At 35.1% G+C, this 21,097-nt stretch overlaps 1 protein-coding gene across 3 annotated transcripts in view; it reads right to left on the bottom strand.

The window, feature by feature from the left end:
- SPOCK3 (SPARC (osteonectin), cwcv and kazal like domains proteoglycan 3) overlaps positions 1-21,097 on the bottom strand; it is a 410,315-nt gene that overhangs the window by 143,304 nt on the left and 245,914 nt on the right. For all 3 annotated transcript variants that reach the window (XM_041737862.1, XM_041737861.1, XM_041737863.1), the window contains exon 5: positions 2,049-2,172. In XM_041737862.1, coding sequence (XP_041593796.1) covers positions 2,049-2,172 — 124 coding nt within the window. The remainder of the gene's footprint in view (positions 1-2,048; positions 2,173-21,097) is intronic.

Below are 21,097 nucleotides of genomic sequence, written 5' to 3'. Positions count from 1 at the left end.
CCCAAGGTTGCCAATTATACAGAACTTGACCATCTACCAGGAGCATCCTTAAGAGAGCCCCAAACAAATAGATGGGGGCTAATGTTAGTGTGCTCCAGAGACACCCTGGACGCAAGCATCCTCCAGCACACGTACTTCGAATGTTGAGAATTACAGGTTTATTTCAGCTAGATGCCAGTGAAAATTAGTCTCTCCCTTGATTCAACCTGTGCAACCATCAGTGTTCATCGAGTGCAGCCGAGATGAAAATTTGCTTGCCAGGTAGCTCTACCCACCAATTTGAATATTACAATCTGCAACCTCATTCTCAGTGAATCAATCCGTGTAGTGATTTACGCTGTCACGTAGGATTTGAAAATAGGAGATATATTCATTCTTTCTTGTGCTGAAAGCATGAATTTTCCTAATTCGCAAAGCTGGGACTCTGGACCAAGATTCGTCACCAAGATCAAGGTCGTACTGGAATGACCGGTAACAGTCTCCATTCTCTCCTAGCAATGCACATCTTTAGAAGGTCAGCAAATAAGCACATGGCAGCTTTACGGGGATGACAGACACAGTACTTAGCACCAAAGAAGTACTCTGCATACATTTATTGACCCGATCAATCTATCTTATCATTGGGGCGCCATTGAGAAGATTAGTGATTACAAATGCAAGTTTAAGTTGTGAGGACAGATTTATGAAGAGAAGGGTTGGCTCATAAAGACGTATCTATGAAACAAAATGTCCAGGTAGCTAAAAATTTTTGGGACTCTCCTTGCAGTAAGCAAACTTGGATATGAACTGAAGAAATTTATAGTTTTCATATATTCTGTGTAATGTGAAATTCAAAAAGTTCCTTAGTAAGATATTAATATGTTTAATAATAGGGCAAGGTCCCACTGGGGAAACAGTACAATATGCTACTGTACTGTTTTTTTTAAAACAAATACAGTTTTAAAAAAATCTAATTTTATAAATTTATCTGGCCTCAAAATTTCAATATGCTACTGAACTATTTTTTAAAACAAATAGTTTTAAAAAATCTAATTTTATACATTTATCTGGCCTCAAAATTTCAATATGCTACTGTACTGTTTTTTAAAACAAATACAGTTTAAAAAAAAAACTAATTTATACATTTATCTGGTCTCAAAATTTCAATATGCTACTGAACTATTTTTTTAAAACAAATAGTTTTAAAAAATCTAATTTTATACATTTATCTGGCCTCAAAATTTCAATATGCTACTGTACTGTTTTTTAAAACAAATACAGTTTTAAAAAATTTAATTTTAAAATTTTATCTGGCCTCAAAATTTCAATATGCCACTGTACTGTTTTTTTAAACAAACCTAGTTTTAAAAAATCTAATTTCATAAATTTATCTGACCTCAAAATTTCATGTAAGAGCTTGTGAGCCTACATTCATTTCTGTGACATATTCAAAGAAAACTTATCAATGTCTTATTCGGTAAAGTTCTTAAAAGCTTCTATATATTTGAGTACTATGGGGACACTGAATAAAGAGGCAGATAATGTAGAGGAAAGAATGGACACTAAATCAGAGACGGCAATACCTACCGGTTTAAATGTCAGTAAATGGGTGAAATTTGCTATATCCTTCTGACCTTTAGTCTTCTCATTTGTTGAAAGGAATTTTGGGAGGCTTAAAAGTAATACCATAGAAATAACATATGAGATAAAAGAAGTAATGATAATGGCAGATTGTAGCTGCTATTGTTGTTATAATGATGATAATTGTGAGCATTACGGCATGCCACGGTTACATTTCTGAACTCTTGAATAGTTGCAACAAAGGAAATGTTTTTTAATGTTGGAGGGTCCAGAGCGTTCACCACTTTAGTATTTCGAATTTTAAAAATTCTGATATAGGGGAGACAAATATACATTAAATCAGATTCCAAACCAGTGAGATTATTTGCACTGTTTTAAAAGCTAAGTAAGTTATTTGGATGAGTACATGGGAGACTTAATAATTTTATTCATTTAATTAGTAAATACGCATTGCATATTTCATATGAAATGACTGTGACTGTCTTTACCTGAGAAGAGTAGGTGTGACCATCTGAACCACACACGGGGTTGGTATAGGCCACCGGGCACTGCTTGCAGGTGGATGATACAGGACCCCTCCATTGCTTATGGCCTACTCCCGCATCTTTCATGCTGTTAAAACAACAACAATAACTATAATTAGTGCATTTTTTAAAAGAATACATAAATTGATATTAGCATCATGCTTTTTTTTTTTTTTCCAGGTCACTCCAGCTCTTGAAGATAAATAATAATCAGTAAACTCCACGCTCATGTTCAATATATTAATCAATATGGTATTTATTCTTCATGATAATCTTTAATTTCATATATCAAGATTTTCCCAAAATAAAATAAGAACACATTCCTTGGAGATACTCTGCTGGCCACTTAGTTATGATTCATCATACAGATTTTTTTTTGTTTTGACTTGTAGTTATGATGTATTTTTGATAATCCCTGAAACAGAAGCGGCAATTGCTCAGCAATAAAGATCTATTCTGTTAAGAACAGTGACAGAAAAGAACACCTGATTCCCCAATGTGCTTGAAAATAAGAGCAGCTTATTTTGAGAGAAAACAGCAATGAGGAACTCTTCCAGCAACGACTGAAATTTAAAAAGCCAAGTTAGTGGGTTTAGTGATAGCCAGTCCTCTTTGTATTGTGTAGAAATACCTCAGAATACATCCATTTTGAGGCTTTGATCTAGAATAACTTGGGAAAATGCATTCTTTTCTGTTACCTATACTTAAAAGTATTTGTTTTTCCACTTGGATTAAAATGCTTATTGCTCTACCTATTTGTGTGAATGATTTACATACAGAGGGTTAAGTGCTAAGAAGTAAAGCAACAGGGAATCTATTCAAAAACACTTAATATTTAGAAATCCTTTAGTAAATCAGTACTCATTCCTATTCATTAAGATTGTTTATAGAGAGACTAATTCGTTGTGCCTATCCTAATGAGAAAAGATGTTTTACTAGAAACATTTGCTTTTATTTGCTTTACATTTTTTTCGTGAATAAGTCAAACCTACAGAAAAGTGATCCCTAAACACTGTTAAGAAATATAATCTGAATTTCTATTTTAGGGGAAGAAGTTCAAACTATGTGTTTCAAATTTTGATAAAATTCTGATGGACATTGAGAAGAATTTTTTATCCATTCTTCCCCTGCCCCCAAACCTGCTTGTCTGAAAATTTTTCATGAAGCTATCATAGCTCCAAACACTTCTCTTTATTTCAAGTCTGTAAATTTTGCCAAAAGACTTACTTTAAAATTTTGCTTGGCCAAAGAATTCATGTCATAAGAGAGAAAATGGGAAAGACAACCATGCTGCTATTACTAATTAACTAATTGGCACAAAATTCTAATGAGAATTAAAACAATAACTGGAAAATTAAAAACATTACTCAATACCACTTTATACTTATAAATTACAGAAATGGAGCAGAGGGAAATAAAAGAATATTGAATCTGCATTGTTCTTTCACATTGTATAATCAAAGTAAGGCATAAAATTATGCAATCAGATACCTTAGGAAAAATTATTACCAAATTCAGGTTTCTCATCAACAGAAGCTATTTTATTAGGAAAAGCTGTATGACTTGGGATACATATATGTATGCAGTATATATATATATATATATATATAAAAGAAACCCAACTTTAGTTACCCTTATTCCCTTCAAAGCCAGAATTGCTTTCAAATTCCTAAAGTACAACCAAACACTTTCAAATTCCCAAAGTACATCAGTAAAAATGGTGTCTTTTATGTAGACTTCATGCTGGTTAGAATTCGCTGAAGTATCATCAACATTATAAACATTAAAATATTGCATATATTTGTACCAGCATTTTGAATAAGAGTTGATGCAAAATTATATCATTTCTGAAACCAGTAGAATATTTACTTGTGCTTATTTTTAAATAAAGACATTAGATGAGGGTAAGCTAACCAAAATTCATATTTTAACACATACTATTCATACCATAACACCTGGAGGACGAACAGTGAATCATGAACATTTTATTATATTCAGTAAATCCAAAAGAAAGAAGTTAACATTTTGTCATCATAAGACCGTCTTTATAGAAAAGACTTTATATTTAACAAAACAGTCTAGAAATTTGAGCCTAAGCTTGAAACCTGAAATTCTAAATACTACAAGTTTTACATGTTCTGAAATCAGCTCAGACTGATGTAATTCACACAAGGAAGAAAATTAATTATTTCATTTTCTGTGGAAAGACAAATTACATTTAAGCAATAAAGGGCAATATAGAATGTAGTTTTTCCATCCAGGTATTCATGTTGGAATTAAGGTGTAAATGCAAATGAATTTCTAGGAATCTTATTTGAATAAAAAAAGGCTTCCAAAAATTCTTAATTAGCAATGTACTGATAGGAATCACCAGATATACACAAGTAAGGCATGTAATTATTTCAAAAATTAAAACATCTATTTTTGAAAAAATAAGGGATTTACATGTGAAAACAAAATAAACAATATAACATGATAGACACCGGAGGACAAACAGACCATCATTACCAAAGGCTTTAGGATTCTGAGTAATGTGATCATCTCTGAAGGCAAGGGCCGGCTCTGCAAACCTCTTGGTGCCCTTAGCCCAGCGCCTCCGGGTAGCTGGGGCCCGAGGTATCTCCACCCACTCCCTTGGCCACCGAAGACACTTGCATCCCAGAGGCTATTTTATCAACGTCATCATGTGACGCAGAGTTTGTTCGGTTTACTGTCCGAAATGCTACTCAGAATTAGCATTACTCACACTCTTGTCTATTAAAATCTTTGTCTTGTTCTTAGAAAAACTAGTAAAAAAAAAATAATAATAATAAATAAATAAATAAATAAATAAATAAATAAATAAATAAAAACTAGTGATGTAGATGAGGTTATATCCTGAAAATTTCTAAGATTTAGGGGCTCCTGGGTAGCTCAGTGGTTGAGCATCAGCCTTGGGTCCAGGGCGTGACCCCAGGGTCCCCGGATCGAGTCCCACATCGGGCTCCCTGCATGGAGCCTGCTTCTCCCTCTGCCTGGGTCTCTGCCTCTCTCTCTGTCTCTGTGTCTCTCAGGAATAAATGAATAAAACCTTTTAAAAATTTTCTAAGATTTAATTTAATATCTATGCAGTGTATGTAACACATAAACATATATAATCACATAAAAATGGAGACTATCTTTAAAAATGGGGACTATCTTTTTTTTGTTTGATTAGTAATTACATTTTGGAGGTCCTGTTTAAGAGGGAACAGCTGTGCTTCTAGGAGAGACAGCAAGGCCATGGGGGGGAGTGGAAGGCTTGGGGAAAGGCAGAGGGGTCGGGCTATCAGAGTGAGTGTCTGGGATGTGGGGCAGGAGGAACGAAAGGTAAGAAACTAGCATAAGCAAAAGCATCACTAGGCATATTATCTGAGTATTCTAAATGTAGAAGGTCGTCAATGTTTGAAAGTACATCTAACTTTTTGCTATACCAAAATCCATTAGCATTTAATTATTTTGAATTATTATCAAACGGGGCGATACCATTTGCTCCCATTAATGAAGCACCAATTCAAGCTGGCTGCAAAATTCTGAAATTACTTAGAGACCACTCTTCCAATAGCAACTCCACTAGAATAGACTTCTAAAAGTTCTACCTCTAAAAGAACTATTTGAAATAATAAATACATAAATAATAAATAAATAAATAAATGTACTATTTTTTCAAAAATACATACTTCAATTTTGAAGATTTAAGAATTTATTTGCTGACTTTACAATGGCATCCTATATATGGCCATAATCCTTTCCCTTAAAGAGCAAAAAAAAAAAAAAAAAGTATTTTTGAACCCAATGAAATGAAGCACTTAAATGATAATCTATGACAAATAAAGGCGAGGATTTTTCTCAAAATCTCCTTATTTGAGTGTTCTGCCATTCAGGTGCTAAGTTAGTTTCATACCAACGATCTGTCATCATGCTTCTAGTAGGTTGAAAATTAAACTCCTCAAATGGATTTGTACGATTTCTGGTGCTCCTTCCCATGGCTTCCCCCAGGGCAGTTGAGCTGCCCTTCACCCCCTTTGCCCCTGGCTCGCCCTTCACCTTCACCCCCGTCTTCCCTGTAGGATGGCAAGCAGCAGTCACACGGGGTGGGGGGGCGGGGAGCCAACGGTCTCTCGTTTCTCTAATAACTACAATGTTAATTACCTCTACATCTGCTTATTCCATTACGGTCTGTTTGGTTTTCTGTTTAGTGAATCAATTTGTGCATTTTAAAAATATAATGTGAACACAATGTCCGTGTTTTAGGATTTACATTGAATTTGGAAGGAGTACAAATGATGATACCAAAACGGTCAGGAGGAAAAAAAAAAATCTCATTCCAGTTTGATTTAATTTTGATACATGACCATGTCATTAATCAGTCTTGACAAGTCACTAACCTCCCTGGGTCTTAATTTCTTCCCTTATACAACGCCAGGCTCCGTCAGTATGGATCATCTGATCTTGAGTCTATAAATCTGTAATAAAATTACTTATACAAAGACACTCAAAAATGCGAAGCATAGACAGTGCATTGGGGCCATATGTTAGGATTTCAGGACTTGGCAGCATTACCAAGCGAAACAAATATATCACCGTGGTGTGAAGGGTGTTGACTGGGCCAAGAGCCAGACTGGAGTGCTGAAGTTGCAAAATTCAGCTATCTCAAGGGAGCAAAAGAAACGTACGGAGGAAGGCCAGTCTTGTGATAACTAATGCAAGAGAGAAGATGAAACGCGGCGTGCTTAAAAAGGCCGGATTTCTATGAAAGTATATGTAAGAATTAAATAATACTCCTATTATAATATCAAAAAGCATCACTGATAAATCATAGAAACAAAAAAATATCATATTTATAGTATAGACAATTATACATCTTTCTAAAACTCTGTAGTACCTAAATCTGACATCACACATAATGAATTCTCATTTCCTTAGGCCACAAAAATTACAAACCGAAAAAAATGCCCATTTATTTATTATGTATTTACCTGAGGAGGGGAATCATCAGGGTTTAAGTCTTAATTTCTTAAGTGTATTTGCTTTTTCTCTGCGCACTTACCCTAACTTCGCTTCAACCAAAGATGTCATCTTAATCTGCTGAGACAACAGGCAAGGGAACACGGGTATTCTGCGAATATCTGAACCGAGGACAGCCCAGGGTGATGCACTTCTCGTCTCGTTAATACCTGACGCTTCAGTTCCTTGGGGCAGCAGGTTTTTGAGGTTCTTGGGGAAGAATTCTTCTTAACACATCGCTAACGACTTACGATTCGGTCCCATTGGCCAGGGCGCTTCAACAAACGAGGCTGCCAGTATTACTTTTTTTGCCATGGGTGTTAGAAAAGGACGGACGGTATTAGCAAGATGCAGGAAATCATCTTTGGGGGCCACACAAATACATGAATTTCATTCAAAAGCCCCCTACGGAACTTACTAAAACTGTAACAGCCGCTATTTGCTTCCCATGATTTTTGTACTTAGTATGACAGTAGTTTAAACAACGGAGCAAGGCGCAAGAAAATCAATTTTAATTTTAAGTAAAAAAGACATATTCTACAAATACAAAACAAACATTTATTTATATTAGATCGCATTATTAACTACGGCTACAGAACTACAGAGATCATATAACAATAAGTTGACATCGTTTATCCTGCAATGTGAACAGAAACTTCTTGTTCCGTATACATTACAAAAAATTAATAGAGAAAGCTCACTTGGGGGTGTCTTTCAAAATTCAGTGATGGGAGGAATTAATTAGGTGTATCTTTAAAAACTATTCATTGCATAAATTGAATGCATCCTAAAAATCGACTGTAGTAATAAATTCTCATCATGACCTGTATTTACCAAGTCAACTTATATCGTACAGTAGTGTTGCCAGGAAATCAACGTAATTAGTGATTTAGAGAGCACACTTTTTACAGAGTAATAAAATTAAATATCAGAGTTTAGAGTGATGTGGATAATTTATAATGTTCCACACTTTCTTTGAACAAATCTTAAAATAATATTGCTACTTAAGTAGAGTACACGTGAGGTTTATTTCAACAACCAGCATATTTGAACAAGGATCTTACTAACACAAGAAACCAAGTTAGTAAGGGTAACTTTCTATCAAAGAGTGTTTCCCTGACCTTATCTATCTATCTATCTATCTATCTATCTATCTATCTATCTATCTATCATCTATTTAAGCTTTTATCTATTTATTCATGAGAGACCCAGAGAGAGGCAGAGACACAGGCAGAGGAAGAAGCAGGCTCCACACAGGGAGCCCGACGTGGGACTCGATCCCGGGTCTCCAGGATATGCCCTGAGAAAGGCAGATGCTCAACTACTAAGCCACCCAAGTGTCCCTCTGTGACCCTATTTAAAAGTGACGTTATCATTCTGAGATTTGAATCATGGACAAGTTATAATATTTGAATGATACCATTCATCAAGTAAAAAGTCTTTTTTAAGCCGTGAGCATCTTCACAATTATTAAAGACATCAGCAAATAACTTCAATTTCAAAATAGACATTACTATAAATGTCACTTTTTTCTCAATCTGATCCCCAATGGGCTGAATGAGTACTAACGGTTTAAAATGTATAAACTGTAAGTGATGTCAAATTCAGATTGTAAAAAAAAAAAAAAAAAAAACAAATTCAGATTGTAGTCCTTCCAGTTTGCACATAATTAATTTCAAACATTATTTCAGTTACTAGAGGCCTCTTTATTTAGCTATGGTAAAAGTATATCCAACTGCGAAAGATCTAGATCGTGTGAGATTTGGGGGTGTTATTATGGATTAGAAACATCCGTAAGTCTACTTCCAGCAAAATACAGACCAAGAGATGGGGAATTCATGATCTTACATATGATAAACCAATTATCTAATTAACAAGTATGTATAAATGTATTCATTGAAAGAAGAGCTGGAAATGTACTTTTGGTTTTCAAGCTAATAAAATATCATAAAACAGAATTTTAGGAACTGAGTTCCTGAGTTTACACAAATTAAAGGATAGACTTTCATGTGTGTTGATAATCTATTGTGTGCTAGACACATATATTTCAATGTTATCTATTATTTTAGTAATAATATGCAATATGTGTGTGTTTTTTTTTTTTTTTAATTTGGAGCTAGAAATAGGGAGGTGAAGGGAGCTTGATTACCTTGCTCAAGTTTCTAGTGCTTGTGATTAAAGATACGGACTTGAAGTGTTCAATGTTTTACTTTGTCACTAATGTTTTCCTTTCCTTGCCATAATGTGCATATAAAGTTTTAAATGTCATGGAAAACTACATCCCATATTTCTTAAATTTCCATATGAGTATTGCTTAATGGGTGAAAAAAGACAATTACTTCAAATTTTACTTTAAAAAAAAGATCTACACCAATAAGTGTTGTCTAGAGAACATACCTGGCTGATTAAGGGTGAAATTTATATAGCGTGTAATAAATTATATACTACATAGGTGATTCCGATTTAGGGAATCGATACAAAGATTAACTTACTAATACATGAGTTGGTTCTATGTGATTTGCATTGACAGCTATAATTTTATTCCAGATGTGAGAATGTTTACAAAGTCTGGCCTCCTATATTTAAAATAGTAACTCAGAAATTCTTTTGCTTTTTCAATTATTAAAGTTCATAAATAAAGCAAGCTTTTAAACATGGATTACATAATAACTTTAACATGAAGTAGTTCTACAGTGTCAGCACCAAGCAAAGTTTGAACTAAGATCTGAGTTCACAAGAATGGGTGATCATTAAGGATCCCTTACTACCCAAAGCGATCTACAGATTCAACATGCCAAAAGCATTTTTCACAGAACTAAAACAAATAATACTAAAATTTGAATGGAACCAGTAGAGACGCAAAATAGCCAAAGCCATCCTGAGAAAGAACAACAAAGTTGGAGGTATCACAATTCCAGATTTCAGGAAATACTACAAAATTGTAATGATGAAAACAGTATGATACTGGCACAAAAAGAGACCTGTAGATCAATGGAACAGAATAGAGGGCCCAGAGATAAACCCACACTTATATGGTCAATTAATCTATGTCAAAGGAGGCTAGAATATACAATAAAAAAGACAATTTTTTCAATAAACAATACGGGGAAAACTGGACAGCTACACGGAAAAGAATGAAACTGGACCATTTTCTGACACCATATAGAAAAATAAACTCAAAATGGATGAGAGACATAAATATGAGACTCGAAGGCGTAAAAACCCTAGAAGAGAACAGAGGCAGTAATTTCTCTGACATTGGTCATAACATTTTTCTAGAGGCAAGGGAAACAAAAGCAAAAAATGAACGATTGAGACTACCTTAAAACAGCTTCTTTGCGGCAAAGGAAACCCCAACAAAACAAAAGGCAGTCTGCTGAGTGGGAGAAGGTACTTGCAAAGGACACGTCCGATAAAAAGCTAATAACCAAAATATATAAAGAACTCATGCAACTCAACACCAAAAATGTACTTCGATTATGAAAAATTCTTTAGCTTGTGTCTGTTTTTTAAACAGAAAGGGATATTTTTTAGCTACTCTGCTACAAGTACACCTGACAGCTTCTGCAGAAGCATTCACCATTAAATACCACATTTTATTTAAGAAAACAGTCAAAGTTCATTCAAAGTTCAGGGAAGGAAACCAGCATTTTCTTCAGGTGTTGTCTTTATGAAAGTCCTTGCTCTTGACCTCCTCTTTGCTTATTGCTTTATTGGAGAAGGAAAGTCATCGAAATAAGAAAGGAGAAAGAAGCTTCCATGTTGTGCTTGAGTCTGATTTATAGGCTGAGAGAAAGGTCAAGAGTACAAAACTTTCATTTTGCATTAACTCTGACATTAGCTCTTATTCTTCAAGTAAACTAGCTAATAAAATTACAAAGAAAGTTAGGAGTTTTTGACTCCATATTATTTTTTCTATCAGATTCTATTCGATTCCTGTCCTGAAAGCATATATTTTTCTTTTCTTTCTTTTCTTTTTTTTTTGAAAGCATATACTTCTAAGCATGTATTGACTCCTTCCTTCTGATGTAATAAGGAATAGAATCAGACATACCAGGCAAGGACATTTTATTTTCTTAAAGAAACATCTCAGTAATGCGCATGATATCCAAAAGGTTATCAGAAAGACCTTTCAAATAGCTTTATTGCTTTTTTATTTATAATTCAAACAGCTTTATTGCTTTTTTATTTATAATATATTATTACTTATAGTTACAGCTACTGACCATGTCCCAGGAACAGAATTAGGCATTGTGACAACGCTGTCACTAGCTCACCTGGTTGTTTGTCATCTTCTAACCTATAAATAGTAGTATGCACCCTTCTAAATATTTGTTTATTGGTATACCCATCAATATACCTGATAATGTGTCCAGAAAGTATTTTACAATCTGAAGGTAACAGGTAGGCGGACTCATTGAATTCATGGAGCTCACAATTTGTTTGTTTGGAGACAAAAAGATGAGCATAGCTTGCAGTGAGGCTTTCCTGTGGCCCAACAAGTAATAAGGGCAATTTAGATCTTATACGGACAACTTCTTACTCATGTTTGAGGTCACGAAATATTTTATGGCTCTTTAATCACACTTTTACCTCTTGTTTGGTATCGCACATACTCCCTTTGGAACCTATGCCTTTTATTTACTTATCAATTACATCCTAACTGCCCTCCATATGCTCACCTTTCTCATTTATCCCAGGCTCACTCACGCTCCCCTAGTTCTGAGTCTCTATTTTGCTCCATGACATCAGCTGCACCATCAGGAGATACTTGTGCCTGATACCTACTCCTGTTCTACTTCTGCTATTTCTCTGAGCTCTGAGATTGGGAGGCAAGGAGCCACTTTTAGCAAAGGCCCTACCTTTTGCGGCCTAAAAACATTTTCACCTTCTGCTGAGTCCTGCTATTTACAAACAAGCAACTGAGCAGCAACAGAGGTCATCGCTGTCACAGCACGGGACTGGACAGAAATCAAACTTAAGCACACATCCTCTGGAGTCACCGTACCACATTCTGACCTATGTGCAGCTTGTTTAATCATATTTCTGATTTTCTTTTGTTTATTTTTTTTTTTAATTTTTTTTGATTTTCTTTTGTTTAGATCATGCTTCCAGAAGTAGAGGTTCCAAAATTTGAGAATGTATTTGCTTCCTACATTTGCTGTCACACATTACCAAAAACCTTCTGGTTCAAGACAACAGAAGGCTAATCTCTTATAGTCATGGAGGTCACGAGTCCAAAATCAGTTTGCCTGGACTAAAATCAAGGCATCGGCAGGACTACACTCTCTTGGGATCCTCTAGGTGATGGCTGTCGTTCCTTGGGTTTTGACCATCTCAGTCTGCTCCATCTTCCCGCCATCTTACCCCACCTTGTGTCTATGTCAAAACTCCTCTTCTCTCTCTCTTAAAAGGACACATTGTGATTGCATTTCAGGTCTACTCCAATAACCCAGGATGACCTCCTCCTCTCAAGATCTTTAACTAAATCACACTTTTTGCCATAGAAGATAATATTCATTCTTTTGTCATTTAAGATAATACAGATTCTGGAAATTAAGACATGGACATATTTTGGGGACAACCATCCAGCCTGCTACTGGAAGGATACTTGGAAGATGGGAAATTTTGTTTTTCTCACCACAAAGGTGCTAGAATAATGAAGTCTCTGGTTTGGAGATATGTCTTAATCCTATGTAGAAATCCACAGTGAGAGTGCATTTTGTCATATGATTCCAAATGGACCCTTTTACATCTAAAAGAGGAATGTATGGTCCATGGCAATATCTTGGGACTTACATATTGTCCTTCAGCTATCACAAGGCTGTGCTACTCTGCAAATATGTGCTTAGTCTCGACCACAGAAACAGAGCCAGATATTACTTACTCTTCTCTCAGGAGAGGACAGTTCTGGGCTTCTTAGTCCATGTACTTTATTTTTTTTATTTTTTTTTTTAGTCCATGTACTTTAGACTCACATTCTGTCTCAGTGAATTATGCCACCATTTACTTCTTACTTGACTATCTTTAGGGAAACTGAGTGCTAGAGTCATGAAGAGTGGAAAATGATAAAGTTGTCATTTTTATGGATGAGCAATAAAAAAAAAACAATCATATCAATGTGCCTTATCTGACCCTCATTTTGATTGGTAGAAGAACACCTGATAAAGGCAATGGGGACTTCTTTGTATTCCTGGGCATTTAGAAGTAGTGGTCACTGGGGGCAAGTTGAAAGAGAAGAGTGGGTAGATGAACTAAGTGTCATGTGAAAGGGAAAAATATAGTCTCCATGGCATCCAGGGTTGACAGGAAAGGAATCTTCGCATTATTCCAGGACTCTATTTCAGAAAGTGTGGTCCACAGGCTTTATTCTATGTGTGGGATGATTTTGTTTTTGTACTCTGCTAATATTTTCCAGAACTTTATAGAAGCTCTCTTCCCTCTCCACTAATCTTTTCAACTTTTATTTTTTTTTTATTTTTATTTTATTTTTTTTTTATTTTCAACTTTTAATCGCAACTCCTCATTCTTCCTCCAGTATGCTTCCCTGAGACTGGCACAAAGTAAGTACTCAGTAAATATCATCGAATGGATAAGTAAAGGAAAGTAAACAAGAAATAAAGCAAGAAAGACCGCAAAAGGGTGGGGGGAGGGATGATAGGGCTCCCTGCTTGAACACAAAGGATGGTCCCTATTTTATCTTAGTTCTATGTCTACTTAAGAAGCAGAAATTCTGTAGCTTTATTTTCTTACTAGATAAATTTATTATAAATAATTTGTAAAGTAAGTTCTTGCTAAAAGTCATAATGGCTTGCCATATTGAAAGCCAGTCAATTTGAACAGAATAAAACAATAGAATTGGCTCTGAATTCAAACAAAAGTGTTATTTTTGCTAACAATTATTTTACACTATAGCATAAAGGAATATGACAAAGGCATTTAACATTATTTCCCTGGGCAGATTCAGTCTATCAAGGACTATTTTTTTTTAATATGTTCTCCATTACTCATCTAGGAAGCAAGCATCAGGAAATGAACAACTTGGCTCTTCACATCTGCATGGAGCAGAGTGATTTATATAGACGTTTTCTTTTCAACAAGATGTTAACTCTTAAAAAACATTGCGGATTTACTGCATTATTTGCTTCTCAGTTAACTTTTTAGAATAATAAATAATCTATTTAATCTATAATATCATGCTAATTTTCTTTGAAGAACATTTTGCCACAGTCCCTCTTGCCCTTCTGACAGTTTTTTTTTTTCTGTTTGACCATTTAAAGGCAATAAAACATACAGTAGACAAAGAGCAGTCTACATTTCCCAAGTCCCCCATTAGCACTGCCTGTGAGGAATAAAATGCTAGCTAATGATTTATCATGTTTGCTGCTAAATTTTACTGACCAAACACTGAGAAGTGGAATTTCTGGGCCGAAATAAGGTTAGTGAATCCTCTGCTGCAGGATCACAAGTCTGTCAAGAAGCTCTCCAGAAAGCTGCCCAGTATCTTTCTCTATTGAAGAGATGCTTAAATGGGTAAACTTATCTACTGAAACTCAGCTGTAGACATTTTTATTTTTTATTTCTAAATATTTTATTTGCTTGTTTAAGAATGTGTGTGTGTGTGTGTGTGTGTGTGTGTGTGTGTGTTAGAGAAAGAGCAAGTGTAGGAGCAGAGAGAGGGAAAGAGAGAATCCCAAGCAGACTCCCCACGGAGTGTGGACCCTGCCCCAGGGCTCCGTCCCAATGCCCAGAGATCATGACCTGAGCCAAAATCAAGAGTAAGATGCCTACATGACTGAGGCACTCAGGTGCCCCACAGCTGTAGACTTTAGATCTAATAATATTTGTGTACTCTGTGTTTCTTATTGGAAGTTTATTTACTTGGGTTTTTGCTTATTTTGTTTATATTGGTTTGATAAAAATCAAACTTGAATTACTTAGGATTTGGGTGTAAATAGGCAAAGATGCCTTGGCTTATTTTAATCCTATTGGTATATTATCCAGACATCCAAGTCTGGGTAAGAAATGTGCCATGGGTTGTAGCATAACAGGCTGGCAAACATTGGGGTTTTATGCTGAAGATCCAGCATGGGATAAGTTTTAATTTATTTATATTTTGTTCTTTGTATATGTCCTTTGGTGAATATTTTCAGTATTTCTGAATTCCTTCAATCACTTCCCAATGTCAGACCAAATAGACCCTTAGAATAATCCTGTCCCACAAAATTTAGTGGATATAAATATAGATCTATGTTTATGTACCACTATGGCCTTTGTAGAAAAAGAAACTCTGTAAACATGCTTACAGTTAAGAGTCTTGTCCTTATATCAACAGAGGAAGACAGCCTCATCTCGCCAAGAAATACCCCTCTTGGTTTAACATGTGTATAATAAATTAATTCTTATTAAAATTTGAGGGTAACACTGTTAAGCATAATATTACCATAAATAGCGGATATTTAAAATGATATGGACATATTATTAGCTAAAATACATTTAATTTAACATAGTAAAAAAGAAAAGGATAGAAAGTAATTCCTAATATTCTTGATTTCAAGTCAGACATCAACTCCACTATTCTAAGTACAATTTATTTTTAAAAAATAATTACTGACTTCTCTAAGTTCCCCAAGTATAGAACTGCAATCTTGGACTTAAACGTGTGAAGAGATAAAGAAAGCAGAAATGTCATTCTCAGCAAAATAGATGTTAAAGTCAATGTCATGCTTACGAATTTCCTAATATGCAACATGAGAGTTTGAAACTCCCTTCTATTTTAGGATAATTAATATAAATCACAGTAAAGCATTAAAGTTATTTTTTATAACTCACTTTAAGCAAGTGTGCAAGTATGTCTCAATCCTACTGAGAAAACATATAACATTTTTCTTCTCAAAGTTCCAGACATCAATTTACACAACCCTTGAATGAACAATTAGTAGACAGATTTCCTTTCAAAGTTTATGGATTCTTTTTATGGGAAGATTATTGTTCGAACAGCATCTCCATCATTGTCATCAAGAGAAAATAAATTGCGATATAATAATCCCTTTGGTGAAGCTAAATTTTACAAACCCTCAGATTGGAATGAAATGCAGATGTTGAGTAATTGGTGAAGCTTTACTAAATATAGAACATGAGAAGAAATTAAAATGTGGTTTATGAATTATTCATTGAGTTTCATATTCAATAACCATGAGAACCCTGTGGGTTCCTAGGATCCTGTCGGCATACTCAGAGCCACGCAGCATGCACGGTCACATCTGCAGAACTTCAGTTTTCTCGAGGATATGAGGGAAATTATACATCTTTTAACAGAAAATTGTCACCTTTGGCATTTGCTTCGGGCTACATTCTCCAGATATCATTTGAAATAACTTTAAGGGAAGGTTGTGAGATCTGTTTTCTCTAATGAACTATTTGAACTTAGTTTTCAGACTTCTGTCCTTGACAGGATTTCAAAATGCTGCCTTCGCTTCCATGCAGCCCGACTGCTGGTACGAGATATTTTAACTTCTGCCCTTTTCCTTTGACCTCTGAGCTCTTCCCAGAAGAGGCATTAGAAGAAACTAATGACAGGCATTTATGTCACATTTATTTTCAGACAAAAAAAAAAAAACTAAACTTCTATTTTAATAATTTAGTAAGTACTAGGGGTGCCCGGTGGCACAGTGGGATAAGCGACCAACACTTGGTCTCAGTTCGAGTCTTGATTTCAGAGCCTTAAGATTGCACCCCGTGTCAGGCTCATGCTCAGGGCAGTCTGCTTAAGTCTCTTTCTCCCTCTCCTCTGTATCCCAACCCACCCTCCCCGCCAGGCCCACTCTCTCTCAAAAAAATAAATAAATCTTTAAAATAGCACTAATAACAATAATAATAATTTAGTAACCAATGAACTGTGCCCTCAAACTCTGCAAAAATGTCCTCTTGGATTATATTCAGAGGGGCAACAGCCCTATTGAACATACAGGCACAATTTTTCATCCAGTTTTAAATACAGTTCAATCAAGACATTATATTTTCCATGTACGATACCTTGCTTATAAGGCGCAATATTCTTACCTTTCTCTGTTAATATCCATAGTCAGGTATCAAGAACACACAGTTATTTACTACAGCAGCTCGATGTTACTAATGCCATGGAATTTGCTAAAAATATGGGTCTTTCAATGTTTTGTGTGAACCAATGCTATATCTATGCTCAGGTTTAGTGTAACCAGCCAACCTCTTCAACCGTGAGCCCAGAGGAGGCACCAGCCAAATGGGGAGCTACACCCCCGGAAGCCCCCAGGCACCCCTCCTGGCATGTCTCCTTAACTCTGGGAGAGCTTGCTAATGATGGAATCCCAGAATTCCTCTAGTTCTTTCTTTTCATGTTCAAATTCTTCCTTCTTTGCAGTCTGGTGATTTCATTATAACTAGTCAAAAACCTTCTTTTTGTCCTCATCACTCATGTTGCTTTGAAGTTTCTAGTTTGCCTCTAGATTGAACATTTTGATCAGATGTGAAAGGAGAAAAACTTGGAATGATTTCATCGACAGCTTTATATAAGTTCTTAAGTCCCTTAAATAGGTTTAAGGTAGGCTGTGGCAGTAGGAGGTACGTTCCCTAAAGAAAGATCCAATATATATTTCATAGCTGCAAGTCATGAAAAAGGAATGCCTAATAAGAGGTTCAGATAGACACTGTGGGATTCGTTATGTGTAGAAATAGTACAGGAAAGTACCAAAGACGTTCTTAGAAGAGTACTTTGGAACTTTGACTAGTAAAAATATCCCATAAAGAGACTACCACTTCATAGAGGTCATGTTTTGGTTCATTAAGAAATTATATAATGACATAAAGCAATTTTTTATTTTGTTAGTCATGACGTTTTAGAAAAATGGTGCCCATATTTCGGGTTGTATATGTAATATGTATAAGCCTCGCAGTAACTCCAGAGCCTCCAAGGCATTCATCGCCATCATGGTAAGAAATTCTGAAGGAAGGGATTCTTATACAGTAAAATGATGTTGGTGAGCTAAAATTCTTTGTGCAGACAGAGTCACATTTGCATCCAATAAATATTTCACTACTGCAAATGAAGTTCCAATGGAAATTTTTTGCCTGCATCATTTGAATGGTAAACGGTCTTATATAATTGGTTTATAGATTCTTAATGAAAATGGTATAGCATGGTTGTTATACATTGGTGTGATGACCCATGCAAGTCAATACAATTTTCTATATGCTTTTGGTTCTATTTCTTTCTATTGCTACTTTCTATTTTTTCCCTTGCCATTGTTCTGTTTGTGTAGAATACAACTTTAAAAAAATAATCTCAAAATCAACATTTAAAGAAGGATAAGCAAGGAGTTAAGTATAAAGGACAAATGCTAAGGAACAATTGAGTTACCCTCCATTTAAGGATTACGTGCTATGGTAGAGTAGAATTTATGACTTTTGTTAAAGCTTCACTCATCTCAGTGATATTTGATTTTTCTTTATCCTGACCAATCGTTTATTAAATTTTTAAAAATGTCAGTTTTATGTTTAAAATATACTGTCATGGTTGTTCGGGTTCAAATGGATGGGATGGGCCCTGAGAGCACTTTATTCCCAGAAATGCCAAAGTGTGGAGTTGAATGCTGTGAATCTTTCCTTTCCTAATTGTGTCCACAATGTTGATGCATGGAGATTGCCAACCAATATAATTATATCACTCCTAACTTGTTTTTTTCTCTTCTTCTTTTTTTTTTTCTGAGCTAAGATCTTCCCTAGAAGATTTTAATAAGATAGACTGAAGGAATGAAGATATTTCAATAGTTTGAGAATCCTCACAGTGAGATTGTGAATCCTATTTTTTTCCTTCAGAAATCTGCCATTTCTATGTAGCTTCTTCACAAAATCAAGAACTCTTTCTTTTCAAATATCTTTGAATATTTGAAGAGCTCTTAGTCTGTGTTTCTTCATATAAATACAATAGCAAGATTTATACCACTTCCCTTGCTTAACTGGAAAATAAGTGATTCCATAGAAATATGTTTTTTCTTTCAAGCTGATCCCCAAACCATATGCAGCTTGTATTATTAGTCTAAGTACAACATAACTCTCAAAAGATTTCAATATAATATCTGAAAAAATGTTTAATGTATAAGGTGTACATCAATCAATAGAGAAGAAAAATCATCTTTCCTAACTATGTCCACGTTGCAGATGCAAAGGGATCGCTGACCAACATCAACAACATGTTAAGAACTTTTCACCTAAAAAAGGGGAAACTGAAAAGTTTCATCAAGGACTATGCACCATGATGCTCAGTTATAATTACACTGTTTGGGGACATTACCTAATAAACTACTAGCTCTCTTATTCCTTAATTCTACACACTTTTTTTAACTTAATATTTTTACTGCTAGAAAAATTTGAGTGACTTTGATTAGAATTTTTTTTCTAGAACATTAATGCCCTTTCAATAGTAAAGTAGTTTATGGGGCACCTGGGTGACTCAGGTCTGCCTTCGGCTCAGGGCATGATCCTGGAGTCCCAGGATCGAGTCCCATGTCGGGCTCCCTGCATGGAGCCTGCTTCTCCCTCTGCTCTCTCTCTCTCTTTCTGTATCTCTCATGAATAAATAAAAATAAAATCTTAAAAAAAAAGTAAAGTAGTTTGTGATATAATTATGGGGAAACGTGATGTTTTTTTCTCAAAATACTTAGAGTAGAAAGGAGGGAGGACAGTAAAGATTGGGCCATATTATACACAAAGGCTGACATATATAAAAACCATCAACATACCTCATTTACTATTTATGCTATATTTGTGTAGGTTTTTAAATTCAAACTGTTTATTTGTTGGGCAGAGGGGCAGAGGGAGAGGGAGAAAGAGAACCTTAAGCAGACTCCACACCCAGCACAGAGCCTGATGCAGAGGCTCGATCTCCCCACCCTGTGATCACCACATGAGCTGAAATGAAGAGTCTGATGCTTAATCAATCGAGTCACCCACGTAGCCCTGTGTAGGTTTTTTTTTAATCAACATTGATTATGGTATTTATTATTACAAGCAACAAGTGTGGTTATTGTATGTAGAAAAGAGCTATTCTTACAAAAGTAGTGTAGTCCTGTTTAATATTCTCTCCTTGTAAAAAGGGACAATGACAGGCATAGTTCGACTGACAGCTCTTTAATAATTCTGCTGGCATCATAAAAATGAAAAAAAGAAAAGCAGCCTTTCATGAGAGAAGATAAATCAAAGAGAAAAGACTTGAAAAATTACTGCATTATGAAAAGGTCAGACACTTAGATTAACATAGAAGGCACTTACGGAAAACATTTGCATTTCCTGTCAAGTGATCATAAGATGAAGTATAGACAAGAAAGTTAACATGCATTATCCTATAAGACATGCTTCCGTGAGATTTATTTTTGCCCCTAAATATCATATATTTGATAGGATTTTGTTAAGATCACTTTTTAAAGTCTCCAATTAGATTTGCACTCAAAAATATAAATATGTCAACTTGTCACTTGCCAAAGAGAGTAAATGTGCTTTTTTAGGGATTCCATTAATGTCTTACTCTATCTACCTTTCCCGTAGCCATGCATGCACGTACGCAGGACTTCCTATAGTCACAAATATTGAGTGATTTTGTATTGCCTTGCCCTGCAATTGTAGTATCATTTTAAACCAACCCATTGCTGTAAATAAACAAAATTTATATCACATGAACTTACCTGATATTTAATATCCATCCTCAGATTTTAATTGTGTTTATCCTCAGTGTATCCCCACTAGGATATAAGCTCCCTCAGAGCAATGATTTCTACATATTTTATTCAGTTCTATATTCCCTGTGACTAGAATACTCCCTGATGCAAAAGTACTCAAGAAATATTTATTTAAAAATTGAATAATTGGCAGTAATTAGTATCTCTTCTCTACATACCAGTTTGACTTAGAGAACTAAATTTATGCTTTGTGTTTATTGTCACCGTAAAATTTATTTC

Source organism: Vulpes lagopus, chromosome 23 (genome assembly GCF_018345385.1).
Source record: "Vulpes lagopus strain Blue_001 chromosome 23, ASM1834538v1, whole genome shotgun sequence".
Lineage (NCBI taxonomy): Eukaryota > Metazoa > Chordata > Mammalia > Carnivora > Canidae > Vulpes > Vulpes lagopus.
This window is presented reverse-complemented; position numbering and strand designations above follow the sequence as displayed.